Raw genomic sequence first — 20,114 nt, forward strand, 5'->3', positions numbered from 1 at the left:
GGAGGAGAAGGAATGAACTAGGTGGTCAGGGAGGTTGGGGAAGTCCGGGCGGCTTGCAACAGCTTGTTTCACTTGGTGCACTGTGAGCGGTTTAGCATGAATGAAGCAGGAATACAAAGGAATGGAGTAAGCCACAGGAGACTCGAGAAGGGTGGGGCCAGATCAGGGGCTTCATATGCTGTAGTAGACTTGATGCTGCATTTGACAGAGGGCCACTGCAATGTCTGAAGCTGGAGATTAATAGCTTGTGACAGTCACCTGCCAGTTCTCTCATCAAAGTCTTGATTTGCTCCACTTGGAGATGTCTTAATGCCCAGAAGAGTCATTGAAGTTTTTCAAGCTTCTGAATCATACTTTTACCCAACGACTTCAAGGAACTTTATAGAGAATTAACAATGCAGGGTTTTCCTTTGACTGGGGCTTCTCCCTGTACTCCATCATTGGAATTGTGAATTGAATTTTCAGTGAACTGAAAGTTTCTGTCAAGAAGCGGGCCAAGGAGGAAGCAGCACAGGACACGGCTCTCTCCTTAGACTCCTGCTGTCTGCCAGTCAGCTGAGCTAAGCTGTCCTCCAGGGCAGAAGAAGGCCCCAAATCCTCAGGTAGCCTACTGCCCACGGGTGACTGGTCTCAAGAAACATCCCCAGGCTCTGACAATGGTAGTTCACAGACTTGGGCTTGCCTGCTCTCAGTTGAAAAGCTTTGGCCTTCCTTCTGTGCCTGCCCCGTTCTTGCTACCACAGGACTTCCATTCAGCAGAGAGAAAGCGATCAGTGACTCGAAAGTAATGGGAGCCCACATTTTCTGGGTTTAGTGATGTAAGATACTCTCAGGAATAGACATTGCACCAAATCTGTGTGCAGATTTTCTAAAACCTTTTAAATTTGAAATCCCTTTGTTGGTTTGGCTCTTAACTAAGGCTCTGAACCACAAGAAAATGAATTTCTCTATAAAAGCAAGGAGTTTAGCCAGACATGTGAGCGTGGAACTATAAACACAACAAAACAAAATAACGGAGGAAAAGAAAGTCTATCAGCGAGCCAGGTAGTGAGAAACAAGGTGGTCTACTTTGAGGCTTGGGGCGAATGCAGGGTAGAGCTGAGTGATTCAACGGGCCATGCTGTTTCTTTCCTCTCGTGCCCTCTGCACAGTCACCTAGACTTTTTCCATTATAACCAAAGGAGACGGCAATTCTATCCCTGATGCTGCCTTCTCCTCATAGACAAACTTGGTTTCTGAAGGCAAGGAGGCCTGAATTGGAGTCTCTGGATGGACTTTCCATGACCTCCCGCAGTGCCAGGCTTGATGCTTTGCAATCCCTGTCCTCAGGATTGCCTGATCTCCAAACTGTGTTTCTTCTGCAGGCAAGGCCTTAGACTTTCACCCTTTATTTTGTGTGGGAAGCATTATATATACACTGTAGAAAATACGCAATTGGGTATTTATTACAAATAAATAATAGTTAATAATTATAAACAAACAATTTATTCTTTATTACCAGTTGGTAACAGGGAGGCCCATAGGGTAGTGATCAGGGGCATGGACTGGGAAGCTAGACTGGTGAGGTTCATATCGAGTCTGCTCCTCACTAGCTGTGTGAACCTGGGCAAGTTACTAAACCTCACTGAACCTCAGCTTTCTCACTGTAAAATGGAGGTAACGGCGGTACAGCCCTCGTGGAGTGGTGGTGATATTATAGTAAGTGAGATGACCCATGGAAGCACTTAGAACAACGTCTGGCACCACAGGGTAAGCACCGAGGAACTATTCCTCCTTCTCCTTCACATCTTCCTCCTCCTCATCCTACAAATTAAGGGGAATGTGGGAAGGGAACTAAGTTCCTGTTTAGGCTGCCAGAGTCCTGACTCTGCCCCAGCCTGTGGCCTCATTCCTTCCCTGTGTGTCAGCACTTAGGGGCCAACAAATGGAAGTATACCTGGTCTCTGTCCTCAACTAGGGAGACTGGAGTTGGGGACAGCCAGGGACAGACTGGTTGAGTAGATGGGTGGGTAACTAGAGTATCCCAAGGCTGCAGGGTCAATGCTATTCCAGAAACCCTAAAAGGGCTTCTCAGAGGAGGCATCATTGAAGTGAGTGCTGAAGAATGAGTTGGGATCTTTGTGGTAGAAAAATGGGTGAAGAGTGATCCATGAGGTATAACCAACCTTAGCCACTCTTCCTACAAAGGTGGAGGGGAGGGAAGAGACAATGGGAAACTCCCAGAGTCTGAACCAACAGGAGGCAAAAAGTATGAGGCTCTATTTTCTTCATCTATAAATAGCCTGTTCTTTGAAATCCACTTGTGGTGGGGTAAAAAATGATTGCATACATGGATTTTCCATGGGAAGCTTCCACAGGAACTTGATTGAAGTCTTCACTGGGGAGGAAGATGCTACCATTGAGAAAAGTGTCTGGACCAAAAGCAAGGTCTTTTGTATCTCTGTAGTCAAAGATCAGCCACAAGAGCAGCCTGTTTTGGTGGGAAGAGGAGTGAGTTTTGTTGCCACACAAGCCAGAGGAACACCTTGTGAAAGCATGCACACCTTGAGGGACTGGATGAGGGGTTGTGTGGTCAAGTGATAACTCGAAGGACCACACAGCCATAGCACAGAACTTACCTTCTCAGACCGCCAGTCCCTGGCACGTGTGCTCTCTCTGCAAGGGATGCCTTCCTCTGATTGTTCGCCTGACAAACCCCCTTCTTCCTCAGAGCCAGTTCAAGTTCCCTTCCCTGAGCCACCATGCCTGTTGGCCACCTGTTGGGCATGCCTCTCTGCAGCCCCATGGCACCCATGCCCAATATCCATTATAGCCCTTTTCCTCAGCATCACAATTGTCCACTGTCATCTAACACTGAACTTACTGTGAGCCCCTTGAAGGCACGATCAGAGCTTCCAGGGTCCAACCAGTGCCAGGAGTGAGTGCCACTCAATAAAGATATGTTGACAGAATGCATAAACGAATGAAGTAATGAGTGGATTGCTTGACACCAATGGTCTATTGCCTAAATTCCACCACTTATTTTTAATATCTCCATCTCCACAAGGAAATGGTAAGGCTCAAAAAACACTTCTGAGATTAAAAGTGATTGTTTCTATGCATTTTGACTTCTCTTTGTATACAACATATATTTAACATTATGGTATTTACCAAAATGCCATTCTGATAAGCCAAAGGGATACAGATATGCACAATTCTCTCATCTTCCTAGTGTTCAATCTATCAAACATCCACAGAACAGTGAGAAAATGAAAGCAACCAGTTCAAAAGAGCTCCACTACAAGCCTTTGGATGTCAAGTCTTGAAGGTCAAAACTGGCAGAAGCTGATGGTCTTTTCATTTATTTTTCTTGATGCCCATCAATGAAAGCAATCGTGAGTAAAAGTTGTACCTGCCAGGAAAGGTATTGTCCTTTGTACTTAGTGGCAACCTTCACAGTTGAGGTGCACTTTGACAGCAGCTTCCTGAGCCCTGGGGAAGATTATACATCTATCACTGGGCATGGGTGGAGGGCAGGGAGAAAACAGTTCTCATCAATTGGAGACTCTTCTGTGATCTCAGACTATGCTTTAATTTTTAGATACAGAGCTTAGGTTTAAGAAGAGTCACATCATAACACTGCCTTAAGTTGATCTGGTATCTATTCATCTACCATTTAACACCTACTATGTACCAATTGGCGCTTTGTGCTAGGCATGCCGGGAATAAAAAGATGTACAAGCTGAGGTCTCTGACTTTGAGGCTTATGATCCAGCATTAGATGATTATTGGATAAGTAGTCTTGAGAAGACCTTTCCTGACTGCACGAGAACAGGTCTCAGTCTTCTCAGAGCCAGGCATAACACAGGGTTCAATTTCAAGGCCCTCTAAAGGAACGGCATAAAAAAAGAAGGAAAAAAAAAAAACAAAACTCAAAAGATCTGCGTTTCCCCACGCACTGGTGGGATGACCATGGGTAAATCATTGCTTCAAATGTCTCCAAGTTTCAGTTTACTCATCTACAAAGGGAGGATAATAAAATGTATCACAAAGAATCACATTGAGGATGAAATGAATTGATGCACCTGATAAACTGAATGCACACTCTACAGGTACTCACCATTAACAATATATTAACTGTCTCCTGAGGACAAAAAGGAGTATCTTAACACAGGACCTAGTGTGAGTGTGTGGGTAGGTAGATTGGATGAGTGGGTCAGTGGACGGGTGGATGGGTGGAAGGATGGATGGATGGGTGGATGGGTGAATGGATGGGTAGAGGGGTGCATGGATGGGTAGATGGGTGGGTCAGTGGGTATATGTATGGGTGGGTAGATGGGTGGGTGGGTGGATGGATAATTGGATGGGTGGATGCATGGGTGGATGTATGGATTACTGGGATGAAGATTCCCTCTGCCTCTGAAAGGCTCTGGCTTCTTTGTAGTCCACTGTACTCTTCTCAGTACCCTGTGGCTTTGAAAGTCACAGTTCTTTTGAGAGAGAGAATACTATGAGTCATAAGTAGATCCTACAGCGGAGAAGAGTCACATACATGGCTTTCGACACACCCCAGCTACCCCAGCGTGGGGGCTAAACAGGCAGGATTAAGCCAGGGTTGACAGCCTAATCATCAGCCTGTCTACCCTGTCTCTATAGCCTGAGTGGGTGAAAAAAGGCTCTCCAACCTGCACATAAGTCTGTCCCCTTCTCTATGTTTTCTTGTTTTATTTTTCTCCTTAGTTTTTGGTAACCGGTTATATAAAGCTACCAGCTTATGTGATCAACCAATTCAAGCTAAGGTATTAGCCATGATTCTCAGTTTTTGATGCATATCAAAATCCCTGTGAAGTTTTTTAAAAATGCATATGCTCATGACTCTTCCGAAGACTAATAAAAACAAAATCTCCCAGGATGGGACTCAGTGTTGTGGACTTTATAAAATGTGTAGCACTGATTTGTGCCACCATGAGCTTGAGAGCCACCATGTTCATAGCTTAAAGTCTAGCTCCTCTAGAAAGGACTTAGCATTTTACCAGCTGCCTTCAATATTATTACTCAAAGGGGTGAGGAATATGGTAACTCCAGGCATCTTGGCCCAGCCAGTGGGACTGGTACTTTGGGGTCCAACATAGAGAACAAGAATGAAGGGCATGAAATCCCTTGCCTTGGACCCCTTCCTGCACAACCCCGAGCAGTGTGTTGGAAGGAAGGCCCTGGAACTGTCAGAGGGGCTGGGGTAGGCAAACACTACTAGCACCTGCTCTGCCTTGGCACTGTGTGAGAAGTTTTGCATTTTATCTTTTTTAATCCTCACAACAATCCCATGAGGTGGGGCAATTATTGCCATTTTACAGATGAGAAAGCTGAGGCTCACAGAGATTCAGAGTCTCTCCCAAGCTCACGCTGCATGTGGGGGGCTACGTCCCAGGGCACCTGGCCTCCGTCTCATGACCGCCCTGTGCCTGGTTCTCTGAGCTGCACCTTTGTCCCTGTGCCAGAGTATCCAGGAAATATGCCCCTGACAAGCCTGCGTTGGGTGTTTTAAGACTTTGAAAAATTATCTTTAAAGCCTTTGAATGGCTCTCTCTTTTTTAGTGTAAATCACCCAGACATTAAAGCCCTTATTGTATATTTATTAGTGTGTTATTCAGATCAAGTGGAAAAAGAGAAGCTGACACTATGAATGACTTTGAAAGTGAGAAAAAGCTGGGCCTGAAATTAAATCATTGTGACACTGCCACTTGAGGGCATCAATTTCAGTAAATGATCACCTTTTTTTATTCCTGATCCCATTTATTATGCAGGCAGGATGTGAGGAGAACTTTGGTGTGGATGCTAAATGCCACAGGCCTCTGTTTTCCCCAACTGGGCAGGCCTGCCACATCGCCAGGGGCCTACTGAAGTTAAAACCCCACCACAGCCTGAGAAAAGCAATCAGAGTTCTTTCCGGAAGCACATGCTTTGTGGCATCTTTCCATGTATGTCCTACTCTGAGGCCGTCCCCCACTCAGCTGGTGGGAATATGCCCAGCCAGCCAATTTGCAGTGAAACTCAGGGGTCTGTAGATTAGCAGTGGAAGGTCCTGTGGGCCGATAAGGGGTAACTGTCCTGCTCACCAGACTGGGAAGGCCCAAAGAGCAAGAGTCTGGGAGGGGAAAATCACTTCCTGGAGGCCATCCTGAGCTGGCGTCGCTGGTGCTGCAGGAATGGAGGAGGGGAGCAAAGGGAATGCAACCCGAATCTCCACCTCAGAGGGCAAGCAGCTGACCCTGGGAAGAAATGGGGTTGTCACATAACCGTGCTGCTTATTAGTGGTGGGACCAGGGCTGAAACCGCATCCCCGCCTCCCACCAGTCTCCTTGGCACATCTATTAGGATGTTACTGATTCTTAAAGCTGGGATCTTTGGTCGAACTGCCTGGCTTACATAAACGTGGTGGCCACATGGATACCCGGTGTGGACACAGGTTTTTTCCTCATCCCAGGTGTGTGGCTGTGGATTTGAATCGAAGGGCAGTGAGGGCTGAGGGTTTCCTGATGTAGCTGCTCAGCGGGGAGACAGAAGACAGTGTGGGAAGCCTCGGCTGGGGACTGCTGAGGTGGAGGTGAGTCCTGGCTTCACCACCAGCAACCGTTTGCCTTTAATCGCATCACATCAGTCCGGAGGCCTCAGTTTCCCCATCAGGGAACCAGACCCATCACGGAGGAGATGGAACTTGAGTTTCTTCTGGGTCTAGGGGTCAAGGTCCTGTGTAAGAGTGAGGCTCAGAGAATTCTACTTCTCTGCTACCCTCAGGAACGAGCTTTGTCTGTGCTGGGCAGTGCCCCTGGCAGCTTATTTGGCTGAAGCCTGAGTATCACCAAATCCTTTCAATTTAAACCGTCTTTTCAAATATTAGTAATTTGAACGATTGGCAACTTCTATCCCCTTGGGACCCAATTCTTCTCCCCACACACTGTGAACTCCGGTCACACATAATAAAGTCCCCAGACACCCGCAGCTGCAGGAGAAACCCTGCCCTTGGAGAGGAAGGAGGGCTTGAAAGGGGAAAGCAGCCCTTGAGTGCCTCTCCAAAGCTGCTACAGCCGGAAACACCACCAGTCTTTCACCCTGGGTCCCGCATTCAAGAGGGCTCTGATTTCACACAGCCAATTGCAGCCGGATGGCTCTTTCTAGAACATTGTGCTCACTGTTGAATAGACAGGTTGAAGTCCTAACCCCTGGTAACTTAGGGTGTGCCCTCACTGCAGATGGAATGAGTAAGTTTAAGATGAGGTCATACTGGGGTAGAGCGAGCCCTTAATCCAGTACGACTGGTGTCCTGATATGAAGAGAAGAGCAACAAGACACGAGAGAAGAGGCTGTGTGACGGTGGAAGCAGAGACTGGAGCTGTGCTGCCACAAGCCAAGAAGCAGCTGGGACCCCCACAGGCCAGGAGGGAAAGTGGAACAGATTGCTCCCCAGAGACTTCCGAGGGAGAATGGCTCTGCTGACACCTTGATTTCAGACATCTAGCCTCCAGACCTGTGATACAATCAATTTCTGTTGTCTTAAGCCCCCATTTGTGGAACTTTCTTACGGTGGCTTTAGGAAACCAATGTATGTTGCTTTCAGCAGAGGAGCAGTACAGATGGTGGGAAGGAGCCGGGCTGCCTGGCTGGCTCTGCTGGCCAGTGAACTTAGCTCAGTCTCTTAATATCTCTGGACCTGAATTTAAAAACATCTGTACCAGCGTGTGCTGCTGTTGCAATCTTACTTGTATCTTTCCCCAGTGGACCGGATATTTCTGGCAAGCAAGGAACCATATTGTTTTTGGCTTTGTATTCCCAGCCCCTCTTACACAGGAAGCACTTAATCCATGTTTGTCAAATGAATATGTGAACTGAGAAGGATCTAGCATTGATTAAACATCTACTACAGTCTAGGCACAATGAGCCCTTTCCTTATGTCCTTTCACAGCTCACCATTCTAAACAGAACATACCAAGAGAACTTTGCAGCCTCTCATTTCTAGCTAAGATACTCTATGCCCATTCGATTCTGTGGACAGCCAGGGCTGAAACATTTGGCAGACCCAGTTTCTCTGCTTCCTTGCTCCTGCGGCCATCCAGCTGGGCAGATGAGCGGGCTGGGCCCTCATTTGTCTGCCCTCTCCGAGACCCCAGCCAAAGCCAGGCCGCCTTGGCAGACTGGGCCGGCACACTCTGATTCATGCGGCCCACGCCGTCTGCTGCTTTCCGCTCTGCCTCCCCCTACCTCCCAGGGCCTCGGGCAGGCTGCGGCTCCCTCCTGATGTCGCACGCCTGCCAGCACCGTGTGCTCACGACTTGGTGGTTTCCGGGGGACCTGGTGGTGTCTCACTTGTCATTGTTCCTAAGCCCCCTCCTCTGAGTCAGGCTCTCCTCAGCCAACTTTGTTATTACAACTTCTTCCCTTGTTACTACAAACACCGAATGCTGCTTTCCAAATAGCATCCCCAAATCGCCATCTTCTCTTATGAGAGGAAGCCAGCCCCATTTGCAGTCAGCACAATCATTGCCCCCAGGATATCACTGTGTCCCCCCTTTCCACTCTGAGCACAGCGCTACTGGGGTCATCTCTGACATTAAAGGAGGGGAGCTTTCTGCAAGGCTAACTGCTGACCTCATAACCAGAGAGCAGATGAGTCCTGAGCCCTTGTGATCCCAAACTCTGAGCAAAGCAGATTAGGACTAATGACCTCTCACATTTGCATCATGCTCGGAATGCAAAACCCTTCACATCCTTTATTGCATAGACCTCACAACAACACATGGGCCAGGCAGGCATCATCATCCCCCACTTCACAGATGGGGAAACTGAGGCTTGGGACGGTATGGGATTTGCCTGAAGACATACAGCTAGTTCGCGGAACATCCTTGGTGAGAGGGCTGGCCTATGTGTCCCCAGCACCTCCGAGGTCCTAAGAAAATAGCAATTACTCAATAAGAGACGGTTCATTGAGCTGAGGATCAAATGGTGAGCTAGGACTTAAATTCAGGGCTGTAATTAATAGCATCACAATATTTCTGCTGCACGGCCCTGCTGAACCGAGCTTTTCCAGCGATGGATTAAAACAATTCGAAGCCAGCTGGCTACACTCAGCCACCTCCCACCCGGTCTAGCCAGTGACCTTGGACAAGTTATTTGACCTCACTGAGTTTCCTCATCCATAAAATGGGGAGATAATAACAGCACCTGCTTCATCCAGTTGTTGCAAGAAAATGCATGTAAAGTGCACAGAAGTAAATGGCTAGTGCATCTTGTAACTGCTTAATAAATATTAGCAGTAGTTACTATTACTCGAGGATGGGGACCGGGCCTTATGTATCTTTATAACTCCAAGACCTACTATGGTGATTGGCCCACACAAATGAGTGTGGGTCCCTTCCCCTTTCTGGGCCTCAGTGTGTGCAGAGAAATCCCATGGTCCTTCCCATCTCTAAAATGCTCCATTTAACTCACTGGTTCTCAAGGAGGGAGGGGAGGAGTTGCACACACACATCTCCTCACTGGGGACATCTGGCAATGTCTGGAGACATTTTTGGTTGTCACATCTGGGGGATGCGCCTGGCATCTAGTGGGTAGAGGTCTTGGAGGCTGCAGAACAATGCATAGGACAGCCCTCACAACAAAGAATGATCTGGTCCAAAATGTCAATAGCGTTGAGGTTGAGAAAGCTTGATCTAATGCTACCCAAATACCCAAATACCCATAGCTCTGTGATTTGTTGGGCAAATGCCTTGTGTTTGCAGCTTGCCAAGACATCCAGGGAGCAGAGTTCCTTGATGCAGTAGAGTGCTCTGTCAATTGCCCCTTCAGCTGCCACCTCCAACCTCACCACACTGATCTTGTTGGAGGGGGTTAGGCTGGCCCAGACACCTTTTAATCTAACAGTTTGGAAGTACTCTTGCTCATCACTAAATTCCAAGATGGGAATGGCTCTGCCACAGCTAGGGGAGAACATTTCTATGCCTAAGATGCACAGAACTGGGCATGAGACAAAGTCCCCATGTATGTAGGGTCTGCCCCAGACAAAGCCACCAAACACCTCTAGCTCCCTTTCTCCTGCTTCAGTTCACAACCCCTGGAGGGCACACCAATTCCTCTGGGGACAGGAGAGTCACCTCGTGAAGGGAATGTTTTGGCCAGAGGCGTGGACCTTTAGACTGGTGGTCACAGCAAGCTCCAGAAGGGGTCCATGTCCCACCCACACCACGCGGGTTTGGTCTCCTTATTCTCACCACACAGGAAGGACCGGCTGCCCCTGAGGCCCCTAACATCACATGCCCCAGAGATTCTAAATGATCTCTTTTTGGAAGGTTCCTTTGCTTTCCATTCTCTCTTTCCCAACCTACCCTTTCCCTCTAAGTTCCTGCTAAGATGCTGTGGGTTTCCTAGAAAAAGCCTGAATGAGGAAAGGAGAGGCCTGGAGTCCAGTTTGGGCCCTGTCACTACCTCCTTCTTCTCTCTGCCTCAGTTTTTCATCTGCTCCATGGGAACTTGTTTGGTAGTCAGGAGCACAGGAACAAACACCCACGGCTAGTCATGCCCATGGAGCTACTGGCTTCCTGGTTGTGCTATACAGACAGATGGGTCCTGCCACGCAGGGTGCTGAAGTCCCTCTGGCACTCTTCCTCTCACACTCATGACATTCTCAGGGAGCCTCTGAACTCCATCTCCCCCAGGACATCAATGAATTTCCCCCAGCACCACAGGCCCAGTAGGCATGGCCAGCACCCCCCAGTCTCTGCTAGCTTTGGTAGGGCAGGAATGTTGACAGCGTAAGTCAGAATAAACAGCTCACTAAGCTGAGCAAATGCCTATAGGACGGCACCACGGCCAAAGACACTTCTACCTCCAACTGGGTCTTTGCAACTAGGCATCTCATGGGAGAAGGAGGCTGTTCTGGAAGCAGGTTTGGCCCCAGAGGACTGTTCATCCAAAGCAGAGGGCAGCTCAAAACCCTGATGTTCCTGATTCCAGGTGAGCAGAGCAAAAGGCACTTGGGGGCTGGACCAAAGATGCATTTCACATGGAAAGAAGAGAAAGAGGAGTTTTAGCAGGAGGACAGCATCCTTCTTGATGAGTTTTTATTCTTATTGGGATTTAGCAGCTTGTCATTCTTTTAAGCACAACTAGATAAAGGTGAATCAGTTGAGGGCAAGGAGGAGAAGACTTTCCAGAAATATAAAGGGGGCCATAGAGCCTCATTGGCAAAGCAACAGGCAGGGCCTTCCCCCCAGCACGCCATGGGGGAGGAAGATGGATAACGGGGTTGGTGGGATATCTCAGAAAAGAGGTTTCTCTTACAGGAGAGCTAAGTCTAAGCTTAAAGCTAGAAATTTGGGATGTTTTTCCTGTAAACATGCTACCAAGAATAGACAAGAATAGTTCCCTTGCCCTTTCCTATTATAAAGTAAATCAGAACTGTTGCCCCTTAAAACTGGTATCTTGAGATTTACACTTAAGGAATGAAGAAATAAAAGGGTCAGGTACATGGCTGCTTTCCAGTGTCACTACTTCAAGGGGCATTATGTACTGCTGAATAAGCAAGTGAGAATCTCCAGAAAGCGTAGAGGATTTAACTGACTTGGGTATTGGGTGTGTCTTCCATGTTGTGTAAGCATTGCAGGTTCTAGGATAAACGTCTTTTCCCATCGCTATTGAATGGATACTGTTGTGGTGTCCTTGACCAATGGAACACCACAGTCCCCCAGGGCCCGCTTGGGTATCGGAGTATGTCGCTTCCTTTCTTGCCCAAGTTCTGTCCAAGTTCTGCAAGCTCTCTGGCTTCTGGCATATTAAATTAATTTCTGCCTTTAACACTCCCCTTGGCTGTTTGCTTCTTGACTCCATCTGGACTTTTGGAAATGAATATCTTTAACACCCACTCATTAAATGGCCACTCTAACTCCTGGTCCTGTGGCCTCTGGAGGGACCCATAGGCCATTTCCTGAGACACTCCCAGGGAATATTAGTGGTAATGGCTCAATCCAGATCTTACCCATTAAAAGGCCATTGTGAGTTGTAAGCAGACATCTCAGATTCTGGAAAATTGCAGCCAAAAGCCAAATCACTTTTCATAAAATTGATTTTGAACAAGGGAAGGACTTACCCGTGTTTGCCCGCACTGGGAACCAGGAGGATCTCTCGTCCAGCCTCGTTGTGGGGCAGCAGCTGGGCGACGTACCTCCCAGAGGGCTGCAGGTGCCTGTGCACCGAGACGGCCAGTGTGCAGTGCTCACTGCTGCTCCGCATCCACGGGCTCAGGATGGTGTGCTTGGAGTTCGCTGAGGTGTTGAGGAGAAGGAAGGAGCCTGGAAAGAGATTGAGAAAGTGATGATGTGTCCAGACAGGAGGACCAGCAGCAGCTCTGTGGCAGGATTTAGAGGCTGAAGGTATCAAAGCCAGCACTGCCCCAGACCTTCTTTCCCACATACCCATTCCCCATCCCTTTCCCTTAGCCTTTGTTTGTAAAAAGTATAACCTGAAGCAGGAGGATGGCGATCAGGGACATGGGCTTCACAATCAGACAGAACTAGGTTCTAACCCTGGCCCACTGCTGACTAGCTCCGTGTCCTTGAGCCTCAGGTTCCTCATCTGTAAAATGGGGATAAAAATCTCTCTTTCCAAGGGTGGTTGTGAGGGTTATGCGAGATAATGCATGGAGAGCACCACAGTTTTGGGCAGAGGAAGCACCCTATACATCATCAATTATTTGGTTAAAATTTACAGTCATCTAAGTTAAAGCAGAGATGTCAGCTCATAGCTCCACCAGCCAGTAAGCACAACTAAGAGAGTCCCGTGGGAAACATGTGAAGAGCAGGAGGCATCACCTCCACCCCAAACAGTGACCAGAGACAGAAACCCAGCTGAGTCACAAGACGTTCTTAGAGATTTGCATGCTGGTCCAGGGTGACAGCAGGAAGGGAACGGCTCCCACCACAAATGTGTCAGGAGTGGGGCCAGAGAATAAGGGTCATCTTGCAGACTACTGTTTAGTGTGTATCCAAACACTGCAAACCAGGACACTCTGGCACCTCAGGCTAGCAGACAGGTCACAGGTAAAATCAGAGCTGACCTGAGATCTCCACATCACATTCAAGCCAACATGGGACTCAATTTATATATGTTGACCAATTCAGAGTTTCCTAGGAACTTAGGGGATGGCTCTAGGCTCTCAAATAGTTATAACCAGTTAAAAGGTTTTTCCTGAAAGGTGGTGACTTAGGGGAGGATCATTTGGGTCACCTGTCATGTAGCAGTGAAGAGCAGGGGTTCTGCTCCTTTATCAGGAATGAGTGACCTTGGGTAAAGCATTAACTTTCTTAGGTTTCAGTTCTCTTGTTTGTGAAATGGGGTGAGAAGGGTTGGTTGAGCTCAATAATCTCTGAGATCCATTTCAGCTCTTTGAGTCTATGAGTCATGGGAATTTGTAATTGGTCTCTACAAAGAAAGCCCTACAAATTCCCCTGGTGCCGCGCCTGTAGCTGTTTCCTTCTGGGGCAAGCCGACCCTAATTCCAGGAGCACAGGCCAAGTGACCTAAAAGAAACCTACATTCATGGGGATTACTTTCAGCACAAAAGCACAGCACCTTTTTATTTCTCCAGGAGTTCCTTCTGATGCATTAATTGTACTTGCCGCACTTCTGCATTGATGTTTTGGACCATTTGATGCTGCTTCTTTTGCAATGGGAGCTTCTTCCAACAATATTTCTGACTTGTAGGAATCAGCTAGTAGTGCTCAGCCTTTTAAACCTTCCCTGGTGCTTCAAATTAGTATCTGTCTGCTGATAACCCAACTTACCAAATAGGCAAATGAACTAGCATCCTGTGCTAAAGAATGATGCAGATGAAAGAAGGAGAATTCCTACCAGAAGCAAAGCATTTTCTAGAGACAAGAAATTGTGCCAGGAACTGGAGATTTGCAACATTCTGGAAGTAGGTAAAAGTAACTTCTAGTTAAAATCAGGACGAGGTGAACCTAAGACTATTTCTGAGCCGGGGGTGGGGTCAGGCATATGGAGGGGAGTTAGGAGCAGCATTGGAAATGGAACACTCCGTAATTGCTGGGGAGCATGAGCATGGCACAGGGGCATTTGAAAAGTGCCCTACAACCCTCAGTAAATAATCTATATTATCACCCTACTTTACAATGGGGAAAATGTTCTTCTCCTGGGCACAGAGGTAAAGGAGAGATATTAGAATCAAAGATTTGGAAATGGAAAGGACTTAAAGGTCATCTACTACACTCCCCTTGCTTTTCTAGAGAGGCAGACTGGAGATGAGTGTGGGGAAATGACATATCTCAAGTCTTACTTTGAAAGTCAAGACAAGACTCTAGGTCTCTGGACTCCAAATTCAGTGCTCTTCCCCTTGTATCTGTCTCATTAACCCACCATATCCTTAGTCTAAAATGAGATTGGGGAACCTTGTGGCCAGGTTGTGTAGCTCAGGAAATCAGAGGCACAGGACACGAGAAAGAAGGACAGATGGGCACTGGACCAAGTTCATGTGTTCACTCCCTTCCCTTATTCTCTCCTTGTTCTCCCTCAAATTCCATTTGCTGGATGCCTATTGTGAGCAAATGTCCAAGTACTGGCTCTGTCCAGGGGACACAGACATGAACCAGACATAGCTCAATAGTGGGATGAGATGTCTGCAGATAACTATAATAAAAAGTAAAGGTTATAAGGTCATAAGACACACACACATGAAGCCCCTGGGAGACCCCTGAAGGGAGACATTAGGTCCAGCTGGGAAGATTCATAAGGAGGGAACCTTCGAGCTAGGTCTTAAAGGGAAGAAAAAAAATATTTGCAGACCTGACTCTGCAGGAGTTGAGGTGAGTAGGATTAAAGGCACAGAGGCGAGCTGTAGAGTTTGGCTGCAGAGTACGGTGCAGGGTGGGGTGCATAAAGGGAAGGTTGAGAAACAGGAAGACTGAGATGACAGTCATGACGGGATACCACCATACAGAGCATGTCATTTCTAGATGAAGATTTTCAACCTTATTTTGTGGACAATAGGGATCCAGAGAAGGTGTGTGAGCAGGACGGAGACATCATCTGAGCAGGGCTTCAGGACGATTAATCTGGACTGATGTGAGAACAGGGGACGTCAATATAACTTAACCTCATCCTACACCCCCGGCCCACACCAGGGCAAGGCTGTGACTAGATGCTCATGTGAGGCGTTTAGCACGCATCGGCGGTAAGCAAGGGCATCATGTTGGCGATGGGCCCTGGGGCTCACCAGGGTTTCCAGTACCATGTTGGTGTGTGTCTGTCCAGAGCAGGTGAGGGCCCTGGAAACACTTCTCTAGGCATAATCTTGTTCTGGACTCTTTAGGGTCATGGTCTGGGGTTAGACCAAAGCCAATGCTTTGTTCTATGAGACTCTTTCCACATAAGGGAGCAGAAACTCTGCCTCAGTCTGAGACCCTTTTCAGGTTGGTAGAAAGTTGAGTTGAAGCCAGCAGTTTTTTGAGATGCTGAAGGAAAGAATGTGGGCAAAATGAAGGCAGTGCCTCCTTCCTCTCAGAAATACTGCACGTGTGTGCACATGCACGTGTGTGTGCAGACACACCACACACACAGAATCCTGGGAAACTCAAGTTCCCGGGACAGGGGAGAAAATCAAGCTGAAGGTGTCGGGGCTCTTCCTACTCTCTGCTCCTCCTTCCTGGGTGTGGAACTGCATGCAAACTCTGTCCCAGTAATTCAGTATCTCAATATGGGGCTCTTTCAAAGTTGGCTGGAAGATGGATTATTTTTCCAGTTCTAATATATGAGATGATGTTTATATGAATTTTATTTTGTGCAACTGGAGTATCAATAAGAGACTGAGCTTAAAGTACTTTCACTCTCAATGAAACTATAGTCGAGAGCTATCTCTTCATCAGCAGCTTTCCTCTGCCAAAAAAGGGAAAAAATACATTTCATAAGCTCCTTGGGATATTGTCAGTATAAATCTTTTAAAGTCAGTAAGAATTTATCTCCTCTCTCCCCCTTTTCCGTTTCCTACTTATTTTGCTCAGAATAGCTTGGAACCATGTGAAAGCCCCTGGGATCCCTTCTAATTAAAAAGGATGGCCTGGCAGCACACACAGACCTTTCCTCAGTGTGACTCAGGAAGGCGAGGAAAAGCAGATCAAAGAATTCCACTTATACGGCGCTCGGGTCGTGTTTTCCTTATTTTTGGATTCTACTGATACATTCAATGATTAAATATGAAATGGCTACTACTTTTACTTCTTGGTCACCAATATAGGGGTATGCTGCTCTCTTCTTGACCAGCAGGTCCTAATTATGAGACAGAAACCAAGGGGCATGGACCTTGAGGTCAGATAGATACCTTTATATCAGCCTCTGTTTCTATCCAATTCTGGGCCTTACACAAATAATTTAAACTCTCTAAACCTTAGTTTGCTCAACCTTAAAATGGGCATAACCTACCGCATGTGGTCATTGTGAGGATTAAATGAAATAGCACGTATCGATTGAGGGGCTAGTGCAATGCCTGGCCCATAGGAGACATGGGAAAAATGTTGGTTTCCTATTTTGGGGGGTGTCATAGGCTGAAGGGCCGTTTATCTAGCATGGAACTTAATCAGAAGGACTGAATTTGAGCTCTAGCTTAGCTCTGCTGCTACCAAGCTTCCTTTGTTTGTAAAATGAAAGGGTTGGATAGAGTCTCTCTAAGGACTCCTACAGCTCCAAACTGTCAGTAATTCTATCTGCCTGCCTAGAATATTATCAATCTAAAGGAATCACATCAAGTCTCCAAGCCCCCAAGTCCTAAAGACTTCCCCCACTTTACTTCCCTTGAGGGTGCTGAGCCAACAGTTTCAATCAATTGGCCAAATAACCAGTGAACCTTCCTGCTGGGAGGTGAACTGCGATTCCCGGCCCAGCCTGCCTCTCTTCTGGTTTACACAAACACATCCCAAGGAAAAGCTCCTGCCCTAGCATCATTTGTTTCTGTAGATGCTTCTGCTACAGGACTGCCACCTCCTCCAGATGCCTGCCACCCAGCACAGTGTGTGCTCAATGTTTTTAGAAAGTAAAATAATATATATACATGGCAAGTCAAATAGTTCAGAATACCTTATAATGATACTTTTAAAATCTATCCTCAAATTCTGAAGCCCCCACCAAGTTCCATGGCCCAGAAGCAACATATATTAAGGTTGTTTAATTTATTTTGGTGGTTATTCCTATAATTCTAAACATTGTGATCATACTGTTAGGTTTTGGTGTAATAACTAGATTTTTTGCATTGACTGTACAATAAAAAAGACAATGCTTTGACTCACTAATACATGATATTTTTAAAATTTCTACTATTTACCATTTTAACTTACATGATATACTTATTACTTGTCACATCAGCTTCAGCCAGTATCACTTGACTCCTCACTGGAAGATGAGGCTCTGGGTCTTCTTGCCCGTCCCTGCACTTAGCCTTTTCCAAATCTACTTCCCAAGTCAGTTGAGTTTTTCGGTAAGTTGTTGAGGTTGTGTAAGAATGGTTAAATCTTCTGTGTTTGATTAACAGGTTGGTTTTAAACGTTGAAAATCAATAAACAGAGTCTTTATAATGATGAGTATACATTTTTTTTTTTCACTGCAGTGAATAAGGTTTGTATTTATAACCTTCTCTACAAGTCCAATAATGCATCCATCCCACTCCAAGGAAAACGTTTCCAGCATCAGGATCAAATGGATTTATTTTCCCATTTTCTCACTCTCTCTCTCTCTCTGTCTCTCTCTCTCTCTCTCATTTTTACATGGTCTATTTTCAAAGTTGTGGCATATTTTAATTTTCTTTATAATTGAACTAGGACTCTCTTGTACAGTTTGTTTTTCCAACTGCTGTTCTCTTTATTAAATTTTATATCTGCCTTCTTTACCATATCACTCACACTTCTACCTACTCCTTGAAAATCACTTCCCTCTTCTTGGAACCTAATGACTTCCCTTTTTAATTCATACCAATTGACTGTGGATCTCCAGTACAGCTATTATCCCTGAATTTCTTTTCACTGGACTCTTACATTAGTCCCACCATTCTCAGAAAACTTCCTCAGGGGGATATTGTGTTTTCTATATCTGACTTACAGAATGTCAGAGCTCAAAACAATATGGTGGCCATGCAGTTTAATCCCTTGTTATACTAGGGAAATAACCAAGAAGCAAAGAAGTCAAGGACTTTCCCAAGGTCACACTGAGAATTAGTAGTGGATCTGGGATTAGAAGCAAGGTTAACAGACTCCCAGTCCAACAGGTCACCTGATATGTGCTGGTCCATGACAGAAATCTACAATGATGTTTTCAGTTAGTCAAATGTCCAGGAATCACTTTCTTTCTCTTCACTTTTACAGTTTGAGGATCAGACCCAGCAGGGGTCTCAAACCTTTCTATCTGATTGTCCCCAGGAGACCACAGCCCAAAGGAAGATGGCGCCCAGAGAGACAGGTCACCTTTTATCACTCATGGGGACTTCAGATGGCCCCACAATGGGCAGTATTTGAGAATCTCATGAGGTCTTATGAATTGGCCAAAGCAAATTGGAACCACTGAACGTGTCCCTAATTGTTTATTTTGCAAATTCTAATACTACTGCTCTATGTAGCCTCAAGTCAAGTCTCGGGTTTTAGAGCAGAATTTTGAAATTTAGAGGAAGGAATGGGGGGATCATCTTCATTGGCATACTTTGCCTAATAGTGGGATGATTAAGGAATAAAGAACTACAAAGGCTGAGAGCTCCAACCCTTTCATCTTGCAGGTAAGTAAGCTCAGTCCAGTGGGGGGAAAGATATGCCTGAGGTCCTTAGCCTCCAAGCTGTGTTAGGACCCAGCCCTCCAGTCCCAGCCTTGCACACTTTCACTCTCTCCATCTGCCTTATGTCAAATATTTGAGATTAGCTCTGCTATTCTCCAATGCCAGGACATAAATGTATTACTTTTCTGTACCTTCATCTGAAACCACTTTGAAGAGAAACGGTATCAGTTTTTGAGATCAAATGATTAGAAAAACCAAATGTGTTCATTCAGGGAGGAAAGGAAGGAGGAGATGATTTTTCTTGAGAGACAGTGTTACTTATCTTAACACAATGAATTCAATTAGAGCCTAGAAGTAGTGGTATGTGTGCATGTTTGGCAGACTCCTATAAACCAAAAATGCAAAACAATCTCTTGGGTCACATTCCAAGCTAACCAGAGCAAAATTCCCTAGAAATGGTAAACAATATTTACGTTTGTGTGTATATGTGTGTGTGTATAGTAGATATATGTATACTTGTGTGTATATACATGTACGTGTGTATAAATATATATATATATATATATATATATATATATACCTACAGATATATATGCATACCACACCTATCCCCTTTCAAATATCTGACCCTGTAAAAAAAAAATAAACCTTTTTGGGGAAGACATAAGAGGATTTTTTTTAAACCAACATGTTTCATTTAAGAAAAAGGAAAAAAGCCAATAATCTCTACACACTGCATGTGTGTCCTGTGGTGTCAGCAAAAAAGATAAAAGGCAAAGCAAATACATAGAGGGAAACAGAAGCCAAAGTGCTGAAAAACCTGTTTTTTCCACCTAAGAGTTCATTTTGGTAATCCTTAAGTAAAATAGAAAAGCACTTGACATGACAAGAGGGAGAAAGGGGAAGCCAAATGAAAACTAAACAACTGGTTTAACTCAATGAGAAATGAAAGGAACGAAAGATAATGGTACCTGCAGCAGGAGGGGTAGGGAAGGGAACCAAAGTGCTTTCAGTGTAACAAAATCCACTTTGGAGAGAAAGAAGCACATGAGCAAATTTTCCCTTTTCCACTTAGGAACCTGGCTCTGCAATCAGATTGCTCAGGGTATACAAATCTACCATGTTACTTTTCAAATTTTTGCATAGAGGTAACAAGTCTTTTTAGCTTTTCTGTGCATTTCATTGATTTTTTTAAATTACAAATTAAAAAAAAAAAAACAATAATTTTCCACCCATTTCCTTGTAGGAGTCCCACAGGACCCCAGCGTCACAATGAGTTCTAGCGTCCCAGGTACTGGTGAAGGGGGAGCATGAAGTGCGGGCAAGT

At 45.9% G+C, this 20,114-nt stretch overlaps 1 protein-coding gene across 1 annotated transcript in view; it reads right to left on the bottom strand.

The window, feature by feature from the left end:
• The window catches only part of ALK (ALK receptor tyrosine kinase), a 725,024-nt gene that overhangs the window by 349,530 nt on the left and 355,380 nt on the right, over positions 1-20,114 (bottom strand). The window contains exon 4 of the mRNA XM_037813067.1: positions 12,116-12,317. Coding sequence (XP_037668995.1) covers positions 12,116-12,317 — 202 coding nt within the window. The remainder of the gene's footprint in view (positions 1-12,115; positions 12,318-20,114) is intronic.

Source organism: Choloepus didactylus, chromosome 20 (assembly GCF_015220235.1).
Source record: "Choloepus didactylus isolate mChoDid1 chromosome 20, mChoDid1.pri, whole genome shotgun sequence".
NCBI lineage: Eukaryota > Metazoa > Chordata > Mammalia > Pilosa > Megalonychidae > Choloepus > Choloepus didactylus.